At 44.2% G+C, this 16,035-nt stretch overlaps 1 protein-coding gene across 2 annotated transcripts in view; it reads left to right on the top strand.

Moving 5' to 3' along the window:
• The window catches only part of FZD3 (frizzled class receptor 3), a 62,178-nt gene extending 46,521 nt beyond the window's left edge, over nt 1–15,657 (top strand). For both annotated transcript variants that reach the window (XM_074582150.1, XM_074582151.1), the window contains 3 exons: nt 10,937–11,085; nt 13,173–13,406; nt 14,520–15,657. In XM_074582150.1, the coding sequence (XP_074438251.1) occupies nt 10,937–11,085; nt 13,173–13,406; nt 14,520–14,733 (597 nt within the window). In that variant the 3' untranslated portion in view covers nt 14,734–15,657. The remainder of the gene's footprint in view (nt 1–10,936; nt 11,086–13,172; nt 13,407–14,519) is intronic.
• Nucleotides 15,658–16,035: the final 378 nt, after the last annotated feature.

Here is a 16,035-nt window from a genome sequence, read left to right as displayed (position 1 = left end):
GGGTGCCAGGAATAAGGTTCTGTTAGAGCTTGTCTTTGGAGGGGGAGGGTGTAAGAGTGTAGGTTGCCTTGCAAAAGAAGAGTGAGAAGGGATGTAGTTGGAGTTCTAGAAACCCATAAAGGACATTAAGAAAGAGCTGTTCAAAGTCAAATGGCAGCGCTGGCAGAATGATAACGTGGCCATGAATAACCTTTGGTTGGAAATTAGACAATTACTTGTTGAATTGAGGGGTGGAGCTCATGATTTCGGGATAAAGCTGGATCACTGAATAGGCTTGTGTGCTATTGCTGGCTGCAGCCGTGGAAGGCTTGACTTGAGCGAGGATGTTTCTTTTGTTCTGTGTTCTTAATGTCGAGTGTCTTCATTCAAGTAGTGGGAGTTTATTAATGGGGACATATTCCAAGCCTGGGTTGTAGTAAGCTTGCTAAATTGTGCCTTGCAAGAATTTAAGACATTCAAGAAAGAATATCTACTGCCAAAATAGATATTAAGGCTGCAAAGATTTTAGTCCAAGTATATTTTTAGCAGCAGGGTTGACAGAAATCGGATTTTCTGTTTCATTAGCATTTTTTTCCTAACTTATTGTTTAATTCCCAATGAAGTGCTAATATCTAAAGAAAAAAAAATGCTATTTTTTTTATGAATGGCAACAGGGAGCTTCTGGCTCTCTGGCCATGGGACGAACCTGCCAAATGTGACCTACTGCGGTGACCCCTCAGTATCCCTAATGTGACAGATTTGCCAGTAATTCAGGTGGGCATTTATTTAATCTTGTCTTACTCTCTGTGAAAGATAGGTATATCAAGCAGTGTGATGTGGCTGCCAGTAAAGAAGCATTTGCTGATAAAACTTTGTTTCAGCTGTAAGTTTATTGACCCGTTTTAGCCCGGGCCAACCGCAATCCCTGTTTGCACAAAGACAGAGAACAACAGTAACGCTGTCTGGTTCCACAGCAGGGGTAAGGACAACTGTGTGACATTTGTTTTGGTGAGCATTGGGATTTAAGTGAGAGAAATGGTAGTAGATCGGGTTTGTTTCACCCTTTGTGTTGAACGCCTTTGGGCGAGTCGTGCCTTGACTTGAAGTGAGACTTTGTCATTTTGATCCGTGCGTTAGTCACAGGTCTAAGGGGAAAAAGAGTTCCCGGGTCCTTGGACCTGTTCTGTCAGACAGCTCCAGTCATCCAAAGCGGGTAGTTAGGAGAGGGGCTGAAACGGTCCAAAGGGAGGAATATGGTCAGGAATTGTGAGGTGAGTCTTTGATTCCAATGGCAAGAGGAGAGATCAGTTGTGTTGGAGAAAACAACTGTGCGGCAGGTGGGGAGCCGTTTGCTTTTTTGTCTCTGCAGAGGACACCCCACTTCAGCTTGTGCATGTCCGCAGGAAAAGGAAAGACAAATCCAAGTCTCTGATGGGTCCTACGCTCAAGTAGACTTGCTTTTCCCATGCTTAATACCCGGCGTTAGTGCTACGAGACTCATGATACCAGTTCCTCGTAATGGTAAAACAGAAGGCAGGTGCTGGGGCAATCTCTGTAATTACAAACTGTGGCTAGCACTTAAAAAATTAGTTGCTGTGATTGAATGCTGTGTTCCATTCCAAGATAAAGGCACAAACTACCAGACATCCTGATAGCTTAATTGAGCTTCGACTTGCCCTTGATAAACAGGGTGTTCTCCCAGTAGTTTTCTGAAGCTGCAGAATCAACCTGTCTCAAGACTGTTGCGAGATCCCCGTAAGGTGATCACCGAAGCTGGAGTCCTTTGCGTTCCTGTCCCATGAACGCAGGAGCACGTAGCATCAGACTTCTTGATGACTGCTGGCTCCCGACGCTGTGACTAACGGCAGGGCCTGAAGGGCACAAGCGTTGAAGGCGAGTTATTAGGCTCTAGTCATGAGTCAGGACCTTTTTAGTTGTCCTCTGGGATCCCTTTTCAAGAAGGAGATAGATGAGGAGAACCCTGCAGCATTACCTTGTGAGAGGCCACTCTCTGTTCTCTTATTCTTTATTCAAGCTGTTTTTCCAGTGGATGATTAGACTCCAGTGTGTTCCCCTGGCACAATGCAGGCAGGAGACGGGTGAAAATTGGGGCTGTTCTTCCATGGACCAAATAATTTCTTCCCTAATATTTATTTCCCATATATTTATTTCCTATAACCTGACAGAGAAACTCAAGAGGAATTCTTCTAAAATATACAGCATTGTGTTTTAATGTTCTGTAGAGGCAGTTTCCATAAGGATGTATTTTTTTAGACACTTTCACAGATTAAATTATTGAAAAAAACGTTGTAGGTGAGTTCAGCACGGTGACGTGGATCTGCAGTGCCAGGGCTAACACTTAACTTCTGCGGTGAATAAGTTTCCTCCAGAATAGCCTGTATCCCATTAAGATGTTAATTTTATAAGCTTTTATTACAGTGTCTTATTTATTTATTTTTAGCTTGGGTTCGGTTTCGAAGCTGTCTGTTACTGGCCCAAGTCTCGCGCAGGCTGATCACTTTGCTTTAATTCCACTGCGGGTGTGTGGCAGCTCAGTAGTTGTTCAGTCAGGCTGGAGAATAGTTAGCAATGCTTTTTCATAATTGTTCTAACAATTTAATTGTTTTACTGTGAGCCAATGGGCAAAGTTAATGCACAGTGCTTTCATGCTCCTGTGGCTGAGGAGCGCGACCGAGAGCCAGAAACAAAGAGCATCCGTGTTCTCACAGATCCCCTGGCCTGAATGATCCTATTTATTCTGCTTGGAATAGTCGGGATATCTCGAGAGCCATGTGGCTTTTGGTAGTTAGAGCCAGAAGAGTTTCCTTTTGTTTCTTTTGGATGCAGGGAAGTTTCCTGATCCTGTTGAGACTGTTTCGCGCAGCCTTGAGCTACTCTGAAGCTCCCGAAGTGTGTATTGGCTTTGTCATCAGCTCTTAAATGAGGGCTAAAATCAGGTTAGCCGTTACCTTTTTTTTCAGGTGCTTTTTGTTTCTCGGTTCTTTGGCTTGTGCAGCCAGAATGATGGCACGGATTTGCTTGTTGGATAAGAGTAAAACAAGCAAGCTGCAAGATTTTAATAACCTGGAGAAAATAATTTTATTTTACAGTGACAAACGCTACTACATTTTACTGGGAAATGAGCAGTGCGAGTATAATATTCTAAATCTCAAAGCAATGACAGTGATGGAAATGGTTATGCAAGTGAGACTGTTGGATCGGATTCCCTTTGGTCTTTCCCCCGCTTCTCCCATTTTCAACAAAAGGATGAGTTAATTTGAATTTCATTGCTTTTTTATCCTTAGGGAAATATCAGATGATCGGCGTTATTGTGGAACCGTGCCCCAAAGGAGGGGGACAGGTGTTGTGTTTGTGCTTTCACTTCACATGTGCAGCGAGCTCATTAATTTGCGATTTCATACATCTTAGTGGGAAGAGGCCACTGGTCTCTGTCACTAAAAAGCAACCGTGATTGATCGTTCAGGGGCAGAAGGGGAAAATATTCAGAAATTAGTTATATAAGCATCTTAAATTAACAGTGTGCCTACAAAGGAGCGTTGTTTTTCCCCGGAGGAATGCTGAAATTGATGTTTTAACCTCTTTTCTGAACACCTGCCACTGTGTGTTCCGGGAGGGAAACAATGCATTCAAACTCCTCTCTTTTCGGATTCACGACGGAAAGTACGTTTCTGTTGGATGATCTGCACCAGCCCAGCTGCGACGCCAACCCAGCAGATGGGAGGGAAAAAATAGGTTAGAGAAATCTCGCTATCGCATATGCAATCTTTCTATCTGACAGAACTTGTTCGTTGGTCTTCACTAGGTGAAACGCCGGTGCCCGTGCTGCTCACGAGGCGTGTCTGGACAGAATAGAGCGGAGTGTAGAGCACACAACCTTGTTGCTTATTTTTTCTCATTAGTTGAACGCCTCTGAAAGTCTAGAGCTGCACAGCAGGACAAATTCTGTTCAGGGACTTAGATCTGTGCAACCCAGCGTCCACTCGGGTGTCTGCATGAAGCCTGTCAAGGCTTTCCAATCCCGGCTTCATCCGTGACTGCCTTTGCAGCAGTTCCAACTCAACGTGCGATGAACGGGCTGTCACTCAAGAGCGACGCTAACTGATTCCTGCCGGCTTTGCTAAATTGCCAAGCTCTCATGTTGCTGGAGTGCACGGGCCCCTCTTGCATCTCCAGGAAAGCGATCGGGTATGAAGGAAAATGGAGAATCACCACCAGTATTATCTTTCCTCTAGGAGAGGTTCTCATCTTGAAGAACATTGCCACCGGCTGCCTTCTGGTCTCTCTTTCCTTGACACTGTCTGCCCTCATGGAAAGGCAGCTCCTGGTGTTCAGAGCAGACTACCGTGTTTGTGAGACAGGCTTTTATCTAGAAAGAAAGGTATTATCCCAGTTTTTTAAGGCCCAGAGATCTGTGGTGTCTCTAGATCTGAGTCGGTGGCTTGCCAATACATAAGAGGTCTTTTGAAAGCCTTTGATCCATGATAAAGAGGGGAGAGCTGAGGTTAACAGACACAAAGAAGGGTCTGGCAGCGGTGCCAAGTGGGAGACAGAAGAAACAACTGAATTAACTTACTTAGTAGATGTTCACAGTTATTGTTTCAGCTGATAACGCGAGTGTCGCAGGCCGGAACTGTGGTATTAGTTTTAAGAGGTTGGCTGCATGTGCAGTGGAACTCAGTCTCTGGTGTTAAAGGGCTGGCTTTTCTACGGGGATTCATGCTCCTCCGTCTCTGCCAAAAAAGTAATAATATTTGAGAGCTGTTACAGCTGAAACAGTGTTCGCCTTCTATTTTTAGATGCACATTGGGGCTTTTTATTAGCATTTCACAACTTGGATTACTTGCAGAGCAGAACTGAAAGTTGAAGTTAATGCTCATACAGAACTAATTTCCAGAATTACTGTAATGCACAATCTGCAGTGAAGATTGAAGTCCTAAAATTGCCAACTAAGGTGAGCTGGATGGTGCTGCAGTTGCAGAGGGTATTTTGTGATCAAGTACCCGTTTAGGTCCCTACTTTGAAAGCTGAATATCTAAAATTTCTCAGTGTTTAAGCCCTTTGCGGAGGACCCGAGGGTGTCCCACATCTCTAGATGAAGGGTAGAGGGACATAGCATCTTACTGTATGAAAATTATTGCAGTACATCAATAACCTCTTGTAACCCAAAAATGCAACAAAGAATGCCTTCAACATGCCTTGCTAAAATACTCTTAAATCTTTAATTATAGTTTCAGGAGCTTCATACCACGCACTTAAAATCAAAGCACAAAGAATAATAGAGTGTATTCCTTAGGCGCTTTTTTCCCTTGTGCCACTGAGAATGTGCTTTTTATGATATTTAACAGTCTGTCTCCTGAGAAAATTACAACATAATCATGATCAGCAGTGCTTTGCTTGCATTGCAGTTCTGTAAAAGAAGAGGAAATGCTGCACGGGGAGTTCACGTTAGCGATTTTTACTCCTTGTTATTACAGTATATGTGGTTTGTTACAGGGAGCTCAGTGTAAGTCAGCAGCTGTGAAGGGTTTTGTAGAAAAATCAGAGATGAAAATACATTTTAAATTCGTAGTAACTGCATTTCAGTTTCTTTTCCTCCTTTCAGTGATGTCAAGAGTTTGGCTTCTGGGGATGTTTCTTAAACAAACTTTGATGTTTGTAGCAAACAGTAGCAATGATGTGAGTTTACCCTTTTTGTTGTTGTTCTCCTAAAAGCAACATTTTCATTCAGAACTTCGTACTGCGGAGAGGTTTTATCCAAGAATACAATTTTAAAAGGAAAACTTGTCTTCCTGTTCTTGCTGTCTCGCCATTTCCAAATTTTATATTCTACCACACTTTGATTTTAGTAGTTTTAAAATTGCAACCATTTTTCACTCAAAGTTGAAATATTTCTGTTAGAACAATAAATACATACTGTTTCTTCAGGTGCTTCCCTTCGTCCTCACTTTTAAGGAGCTGTATAGACCCAATTGGTGTTTAAAGAAGTTTGCATTTGTTTAAGCTCAAAAATATTTGTTTATATTCTGAATTTTTAAAAACGCAGGTCACAAATGCATCAAATGACCTTACTACAGAAGCGCGAATGGCATCAGACCCGAGTGGCTCATTTGTTGATTAATCAGTCTGCCCATTTTTCCTCATTTCTGTTATACCCAAAACTTGGGTGACTTCTCTCTTGCCTCAAATTTGCAAAAGGCTTTCTGCAAAGAATCAAAGCTGAGCTGTGGGCTGGAGAAAAGGAGAAAATTATATTCTCTGCAGGCAGGGGAGGATGGTCTTCTCCAGCATCTAGGACTGCGTCATCTATTCCCTGATCATCTTATCTCTAAGAAGATAAATAGAAATTGTCCGGTTTTCACGGTTGTCTTCAGAGGTGGTTACACATGTAGAAGTCATATGGTTTTATGGAAGTCTGGAATTTAGTGAAGTGTTTTGTCTCCTCTTTTAGTCATTTAAGTGAGATAAGTTGTAAAAATTAAGATGCTGATTATTGTAGAAGTGTGGACAGCATTAGAGTTTTGTCTAAGCGCTCCCTCCCTGAAAATTATTGAGGTTTCATGCGTTGGATAGTTCTGGAAGAGGTCGGGTCTTGCACAATGAATTTGTCGAGAAAAGGAAGAGCCAGGGATTTTGTAATGCTGGAATTGCTGGCATTGATGCTTCAGCCGGTCCACGCTTGCCTCGGTAGTCCCAGTTACCTGGATCTCCTCAGCAGGAGGCGTAAGCAGCAGTAGCCGAGCTGAGCGTTGGAAGCTGAGGGTATATAAAAAATGGTTTTAAAACAGCAGAAGTGCTACTGAAACGGTTTCAACACTGTACTCGCGCTCAGGGAGGATTTACTATAAATAAGGACCCTTCTCTCTGGAGCTATCAATGCTGGAGTTGTGTAGCAAAGCGGATCCCATTAGCAGATGCTTTTGGAAAATGTTTTGCGTTTGAGTAAAGTGGTGTGTGAAGTTTGGCTATTCCAGGTCAAATTATAATTTCATGTATTGTGAATGTATCTAGCGATGCTAAAGTCTGCAACACTTCCCTGTTGTAAGTTGTATTTTTTATCCTTCCTAAATCGCCGGGCAGTATAGCAAAAGTGAAAATCTCCTGGGCTTAAGTTTTGAGGGTGAACACGAGTGAGTTTTTGCATAGATTTACTGCTTTTAAAAAATGTCCAACCCCTTCTCTGTCCTAATGAAAGAAAACGGCAGTGTTTTGGGCTTGGAGTGACGTGAGTGCCAGCCATGCTTCTGAGAAATGGGCTCGGAGGCTTTGGGTTTAAACACCTGGTATTCTCAGTTCTATAAGCCTGGAATAGTAATTTTGAGTTTTATTTTCCCTATGTTAATTATTATAAATGTCTCATAATCTGTGGATATATGTTGTTTAAAACAGGTGCAGCCACTTTAGTATTAATGATCAGTGAGTCTAATATGCATTACTGCTTGAATTGCTCGCTTTGTGCAAAGAGGCTTATTTTCAAGAAATCTGTGTAATGATGTTTAATAACCAGCTTTGCCAAAGAGTAGGGTGTTCTCCTGTTCACCTGAAAGTATTTGGTGTGTATATTTATTTTAATTTTTGCTTGGAATTATTTATAGCACCCAGCATGAATATGTTGAGCCAGAAATTTTGATATCAAGTGATGTACTATAATATCTTCATGGAAGCAATACCATTTCCTGAGTGCAGTAGGGATTTGTGCTATGTTCAGTATGGGCAATAGTACACATCACAGCGCCGGATTTCTCTTGGCTCTGGCATAAAGCAGTATGACTCAGTCAATAAAATAAAGATGTCCCGTAGTACAGTGAGCAACCGAGAGCTTTAGCGCTAGAACTGTTGTTTTATTCTTAATGCAAGAATCAAAATTAAATTCCCTTCAGGCTGGTAGTTACACCAGGGAGACTTGGCCCAGCGGACAAGCGTTATATGTAAATATAAAAACTTACCCGAATATTACCTTAATTAAGAAACAATGAATTTCACCATTTATTCCACTTAATGCCACATTCGCACATTATGAAATGAGATAATAAGGTTAATTTTTGAGAGCTTAATTTTGTTGGATAATTTTTTATTGGATAATTGTTAATGCGTTGGGGTTTTTTTGAGTGGGATCTCACAGGTTGACTACAAAACCACCTAGAAAGCGTCCATAGTGTCATCAAAGACCTTCAGTATCCTTCTTTTTCCTGGGAAAGAGCTTGATGGAAGCAGTGCTGAGGAAAGAACTGACACGGGGAGAGCCTTGATCCCACTTCATGTGAAGATGAACTCTCGGAAACATCTTATAATGACGCTCATTATGTTTCTACATGTAATTGAAAGATGGGCGTGTAGTTCCTGAAGACCAAAATCAATGGCCCTGATTTGTGGTCATGTGCTAGTCTGCCACAGTTGTGCTGTGCAATTTTGGGCAAGGCACTTACACTCTCCTAATTTTCCATCTACAACGGTGATAGTATTTGAAAATGTGTAATAATCCAAAGTATTAAAACAATGAATGCTGTGTTTTTGCTGCTCCATAGAGACGCTGTGCTGCCCGTCAGCATTCTATGGTTGCGAAGTGTCGGGGTGTGAGCCTGCTTCTGGCAAATCATCTTGACACAGTGACTACATTGAATTCAGATTTTCAGTTTGGGGAAAAAAAATGGTTCTTGCTGTTGTTTTAGGAGATTGTATGCATGTTTCTACATTAATATAGGCTTGTAGGATCAGAGGGAAACTCTGCCTGTCACTGTCAACATCTTTTGTAAACTGATAACCTTAAAAGATAATGCTCAACCTTAAAAGATGCTTGTCACCACCCTTCCTGTTTGAAAGCTGTTCTAAAGTCTTGCTCCTGTAAGGACGGCATTTCTTCGTGGCTGATGCAGCCGTATTTTTTTCCTATTGCTTAGCTTAAATACTCCTAGGTGGGTTTTTTGCCATTTAAGTGTTTAGATATTTCATGTTAGGCAGCGATTATTTTTTTTCTCTCGCCTTTGAGTGTTTATAGGTCGCACAAGGTTATTGGAAGACAGGCTGGCTGTTCCCTTCTCTCTACCCCTCTGCTTGCCAGGAAGGTGGACTCAAACTGGATTCCCAGAACTGTACCAAATATTTGAGTCTCACTCTTGCTGCACAGATCAAACAGCTCGTTTGGTATTTTCTTCTGTTTTAAACAGGCCGGTAGATACCCGATTGCTTTCTTAAGTACAACTGTTTTTACCAGCTGCATCACCATCGGTCTCAAAGCTGTTGCTGCAGAAACTCCTTGTTGGAAAGAGACCTAATTTCATGAGCATCCCCCACGATTAAACAGTCACAAACCCTCCCGCCATATATTAATCCTTGAGCCATCTGTGGATCTTTGTTATCCTATTACGTGCCTGCTTTATTTCTGCTGGCATCAGGAGAATTTAGCGGAAGATCAATCAAATTTCCACTTTTTTAAACATCTTTTCCAGCCTTAGCATTGCACATCCTAAAGCCATTCTAGTGGGAACGTCGTGCTGTCACATGTCACGATATGAGACAGGCACTGACATCTTCCCCTCGCCTGTCAAGTTCCTCCTCTGCCTCACGTCTGCTGCTTTTAGCCGTGCTCCTCTCGGGCAGAAGACCCTTCTGCTCTGGATCTGCTCTGGTAAAAGGCCGGTCAGGCCTTACCAAGGAGTACCCCGCTACGGGATCTCCTTCCGTCCCTTCTGCTCTTGCCATCACGTCTCCCGTCCTTTCACATCATCTGCTGACCATTCGCATTCTCCCTTGGTCCCTGGCTGCCTTCATTTTCTTTCTCTGCTTACAGCACTACCTGTTCTTCTCCTTTATCATGCCATCTCTGTTCAGAGTCCTCATCCCCTGTTACAATGGAATTTTTTAGAGGTGTTCTGCAGACCCGTTCCTTCAGACTCAGCCTGGCTGTCGGCACTTTTATTGTCTTCCCTGGTTGCTGGTTTTATTGTCTTCCCCGGTTGAGTCTCTTGACTGATCCCTCATGTAGGTTTTCTGACCAACTCTTCCTCCGCTGTGATGAAAAGTGGGGAACCTCTGCCTACATGCCAAGTCATTTAATGGCCAGTGGATGTTTGACATCTAGAGTACCTTCCGTGGTCGTAGTGTAAGTGATAGTGTCACACAAATGCTTACAGAGACTTAATTACACTAAAATAAGATAATTCCTCTCCTCTACAGCCTTCTTGTAAGAAGATGGTGATGTCTTTCAGGCTTGCACTTGAAGGTCTCTGTCCTTGAAGGTTCAGTGTTTGAGTTGGGTTATCAATTCAAGAGTCCCCAGATGCCTATTTGTTTTAAAACTACTCTACAGACCTTCCTAGAAATAGGATCTTTGCATCGTCTCTGCACCTTTTCCAAACAAACCCTTTGCATATCAAAATGTTTGTAAAAAATAGACATGGAGAGGTTTTTCAAATTCAGTTGATGCTGTTGAATAGCTGGGGAGAGGTGGGAGTTTTGCCGGGTGGGTAAGACTCGGGCAGTCGCACCTCGCCAGCGCCTCGAGCTCTTGAGAGAGGGAAGCTACGGGTACAACCCTCCACTGAAGGGTAAGGAATAAAGGATCGGCGTTGAACATCCCATGAAGCATTTCGCTGGGCTTTTTCCCAACCACACCTGGTTTTATATAGGTTAATTCCAGCAAAGAAACGAGTCCTTATAATTTGTAGACTAGAAAATATTTCACAATTATTCAGGGCACAGACGAAAGACCAGAAATACAAATAAAGGCCAGGACCTCACAGCAGTTGAATCTTTTGTTTTCCTCAGCAGTGGGCTGCACAACGCACCGCACTCACTTGTGCTCTCTAGAACCACGAAACAAAGGAACCCTGTTGATGTTTACTTTGGCTCAAGGCAGAGATAGTTATTTTAAATGAGTTAATAAATGCAGTAATGAACTATGGTTTGTATAATCTTCTTTTCTCTTATTTGCCCTCTCTAGGTCACTCAGATGAGTCGTCCAGATTTGATTCTCTTTCTGATGAAATATCTCATGGCTTTGGTCGTTGGGATACCCTCAGTCTTCTGGGTTGGAAGCAAAAAGACCTGTTTCGAGTGGGCTAGCTTTTTCCATGGGCGCAGGAAAAAAGAGTGAGTATTGATATAGATAAACTGGTTGAGAACTGGCAGATCATCTCCTCTCCGCTTGTAGTCCTGGAAGAGTATGTGGTTAGTTTTTCATGGAGGCAAAGACAGGAACAGGCAGGGGCAGCTTTATTAGAAATGTCTCACTATCCAAAATGGAGCAAGGAAGGACAAGACAAGTTACAGCTAAAAAAAAACATGAAGAATTGCTTATTTTTCCATAATTATTCTTTGGTCCCAGAATCAAATAGACATTGGTCCGTGTATTTCCAAATATTTTTTAACAAGAATTGGGTTTCGGTTGAATATTATGACTTCTTTGCCATTGACTGAAAGGTGGAATTGAAATCTTTTATTTATAAATGTGCTTATCTAGTCAACTGAATCACACCTTTAAACTGAAATGAAATGTAAGTTCTTTTCACCATGATTGCAGTTAAAGTCAATTGTCTCTGCTTTTAATCTTCCCTTATGCATTAGAGCTAAAGCCCAGTGCGATAAAATGACAGTAAGAATGCCTTACAGCTTCTGGGAGACTGAAATTAATTTATACTTAGGTATGGCATAAATTTGAGACAGTCTATATGATTATGCGATAGCTATGGATAGCTATTCTCATAATCGTAAATACTGTCGTGTAAGTAGATGTTTCAAAATAGATGCCCACATCCAGCAAGCCTTTAAGTGACTGGCCCAGGACTTTGACTTCTCCATCCTCAACAGAACTGGCCTTCTGCTGAGGTTGAAGTGAAATTACCTTCCGTAGAGTTGAAGTAAATTTTTCTTTCTCCCAAAGATAACCTACTAAGATATGCAGGGGGTTAACAACAACTTAATATGGTTTTAATACATGTGCATACATTTAGATAGGATTTACATCGAGGTGACGTACGAGTTTGGTGGGTAGAGGACAGGAATGGAGTTAACGAAGGCGGAGGGAGCTGTTTTACAGGACTGCCTTATCTTGGACGCGCTGTCTTGGGGAGAGCTGGGTGGCTCCTGGAAGATGCCGTCCTCTCTCCTGGTGCAGCAGCAGAGCAGCTCCCGCGCACAGCGGCGTCTGCCTGGAGCCAGCTTCCTTCCCCGGCCCCATTCGCTGAGCAGTATGGGGCAGAGCCCGTACAAACCTCTCTCCTTAAGCAGCTCCCTGAGCACAGAAATTAAGAGGAGCTGGCCAGGCGGAGAAAACGGAACGTGAAAGAATAATATAGAGAATGGGAGGGGAGGAAAAGGCGTCCCCAAAAAAAAAAAGAGATTTTTAAAAAAAAAAAAAAAAAAGAAAAAAGGAATGTGGAGGATGTGACAGCACCTCCTTTCATCACGCTATGGTAGAGCGGCCACGTGTGCACCCCTCTGCCAGTCCTTCCCAGCAAGGGATTTCAGCAAACAGGGAAGCTGGGGGACTGTAACCACTGAGCTAACAGCTATAGGCCAGTTGCGTGTGTGTTATTAGTTATGTCATATTGCATCTGGTGTTCTTCTCCTGCTGCCAGTTTTAACCCAGATTTTAAATGCTCGTTTGAGCGAGGATGCAGCTTCCCGTGTTCCCTGAGAGGCAGTTCCCCGGGTAATCTGAGCTTGCTGAGCCACAGCACTATCTCAAGGATTTTCAGCAATATTATCACAGAATCATAGAATTGCCCGGGTTGGAAGGGACCTTTCAGATCATCGAGTCCAACCATCAACCCAACTCTGACAGAAACCGTCACTAAACCGTATCTCTAAGCACCACGACTGCCCGTCTTCTAAACCCCTCCAGGGATGGCGACTCCACCGCTGCCCGGGGCAGCCTCTTCACTTCGGCAGTATTTGTAAACTAAGGCCATAAGCAAATACAGGGCCGTTATTCCACACGTCCAGGCTAGAGGGTCAGGTACAGGGAGCAGGAGGGAGGCAAGAATATGAACTTTGCTAAAATATGCAAATGTAGAGGCGCCTCAAAATTAGGCAAATAGAGATATTACAATGTAAATAAATGGTCTTATTTGCCAAGCTGTAATATTTGTCTGTTCCATTTGTAAATAGTTACGGTGCTGTTGCTGTGATCACTTTTCTGTTGAACGTTAACTATTCAAATTGCGTGTCGTCTTCAGGGTTGTAAATGAGAGTCGCCAAGTACTGCAAGAGCCAGACTTTGCTCAGTCTCTTCTGAGGGACCCCAACACCCCCATCATCCGGAAGTCAAGAGGCACTTCCACCCAGGGCACCTCGACTCACGCCTCCTCCACCCAGCTGGCAATGCTGGACGACCAAAGGAGCAAGGCGGGCAGCGTCCACAGCAAAGTCAGCAGCTACCACGGCAGCCTGCACCGCTCGCGTGACGGCCGGTACGTGTCTCCTCTTTAAAATCTTGTAGAAAATTGGACAAGCCTCTGCTAGTCGCATGTTTGGCCATCGTCTTACGAGGAAAGGCTGAGGGATTTGGGTCTCTTCAGTCTGGAAAAAAGACGGCTGAGGGGGGACCTTATCAACGCTTGTAAATACTGAAAGGGGGGGTGTCAGGAGGATGGGGCCAGGCTCTTCTCAGTGGTGCCCGGGGACAGGACAAGGGGTAACGGGCACAAACGCGAACATGGGAAGTTCCACCTAAGCATGAGGAGGAACTTCTTTGCTGTGAGGGTGGCAGAGCCCTGGCACAGGCTGCCCAGAGAGGTGGGGGAGTCTCCGTCTCTGGAGACATTCCAACCCCGCCTGGACGCGTTCCTGTGCCACCTGCTCTGGGTGACCCTGCTCTGGCCGGGGGTTGGACGGGATGATCTCCAGAGGGCCCTTCCCTTCCAACCCCGGCCAGTCTGGGAATCTGGGATTCTGTGATCGTGTTGCTAAAACTGGAAGTTCTGCTAGTATTTGCTTTCTCTCATTGTGTCTCCTCTCCCTGTTAGCGTCTGGATTGGAAAGGGGAAAAAAATGCCATGATGTTTTTCAGAGTCTTTGCTAGTCTTCATGAATTACATGGCGTGAGTGTGTTTGTCGTGGGTTTTCCTGCAAAGGCGGTGGTGATCTGTGCTACGTCATCTCGGTGCGTGGGAAAACACCTCTCCCAAAGTCAGTTTAGTATTTTTGTGGCTGCTCTTGTCTGTGTGTAAATTGGTTTTTGTTTGTGTAAGCAGTCCCTGCCCTGCTGAAGTGGACACCAGTAAACGTTACCCGCTCAAACCTGAGGTGTAGTTAAGGTTTATAACATAATTTATCATTACTTTACTCACCTAACGATCAATGCTGTCCGTAGCGCTGCAGTAAGAACCAGCCTGGAGAAGGAGTTGAAACACTTTGCCTGGGGGCTGTGTAAGCCAGAGACCGAGCTCAACAGACAACGACGTTTTTCACAACAGCGGAGTGTTGGTGTGCGTGTGCGTGCACATGCACCGAGATTTATTTACATTCTTTCCTGACTGCGGCGGCAACAATAGTAATAATTGTCCTCTCTTTTTATAAATTAGGTACACTCCCTGCAGCTACAGAGGCGTAGAAGAAAGACTACCTCACGGCAGCATGTCACGACTGACTGATCATTCCAGGCATAGCAGTTCTCATCGGCTTAACGAACAGTCGCGTCACAGCAGCATCAGGGATCTCAGCAGCAACCCAATGACACACATCACGCACGGGACCAGCATGAACCGCGTCATCGAAGAGGATGGCACCAGCGCTTGAGCCGCTTCGGTCGGAGAGGAGCAGTCGATGTGGTGGCACGGCTCGCGGTCCCTTCCTCCGTGATGTGATAACGCTCAGTATTATCATGCCTCTCATCGGGTGCTGATTTTGTCCATCAGGAAGCCGAAAGTGGCTTCTTCCTGTTGAAGCCGGCGGTCTTGTACTTGTGTCAGAGCTAGAGTGTTCAGCAGTCTTGAATTATTGAGTAAAAAGCTGGTTGCCTCATTTGAACCTATCTGTAGGTAATTATTTATTCGATAACTGTTACTCATCAGACACCGTTGCTGAATTTCTTTGCTGAAAAACATCTCCCCCCTCCCCTCCAATGGCTCTGCATGTCGGTAGGTGTCACCCTCGGAAACTCGCTGGCAGGGTCGCGCTGAGATTTTGTTCTTACAGGCATAAGGGGACTCGTGAATATTGAAGGAATTCCTCCGCGCGCCTCCCTGATCAGATAACAAACTGATAACTTGTTTTCAGCAGGCGCAGGGGGCGGGGGACGGATGTTCAGTGCTGTATCAAGGACGGCTGTGCGAACCGGCGGGCGGTTTTCATGATTACACTGGAAATGCAACACAGGAATGAGCGTTCTGGAGAAGGAGAGGAAACTCCGCTGATGATCACCAGCTCTTAACCGGAGCTGTTCAGGCTCCGTTGCTGGGATGGGGTGGGGGGGGGGTGGGGGGGAAGAGAGAGGCAGGGAAGAGTGATTTTTGTATAATTGTATTGTCCTTGCTTTTTTTACAAAATACTATTTAAATTTTCTACTTGTTTACAATTTATGTAGGAAGAGATCAATTTTAAAACCAGTTATCTAGATAATATTCAGCCACTTATTTTTTGGATTAATGTACAGAAGCTGAGACTGCCTGTTCCTGATCTATTTAAAAAACAATAATAATAGAAAAGCTGAATTTGTCGCCCAAACTGGAATGAACAACCTTTTCCTTAGAAACGGAAGAAATCCTGTTTACAAACCCCGCAGCCTGGGCGAGGAAGGCGGAGGCCAAACCAGACAGGAGGAGTTGAATCGGGGATGGCCCCACCTTCCTTGCCGTGCCATGGCTGTTTCTTGGGAGGGTTCTCCGCCCTGAGCAAGCGGAGAGTGGGAATTTAGACACAGGTGGGAGAAATGGAGGCAGGAGCTGCCCGCAGGTGGGGAAAAAAGCGGGATGCAGCAGCCAGAAGCCCGCTGCATTTGCTGTCTTGAGGAGGAGGAGGCAGGTGTCCACCGTAAATTGTTGGCTCCTTCCCAGCCAGGGAGCTTCCCACCCATCGACCTCTGCTGTAAGTTATTTTCTT

The sequence above is a fragment of the Larus michahellis genome, chromosome 3 (assembly GCF_964199755.1).
Source record: "Larus michahellis chromosome 3, bLarMic1.1, whole genome shotgun sequence".
Taxonomy (NCBI): domain Eukaryota; kingdom Metazoa; phylum Chordata; class Aves; order Charadriiformes; family Laridae; genus Larus; species Larus michahellis.
The sequence above is the reverse complement of the archived record's forward strand: the minus strand, read 5'-3'. Positions and strand labels throughout refer to the sequence as shown.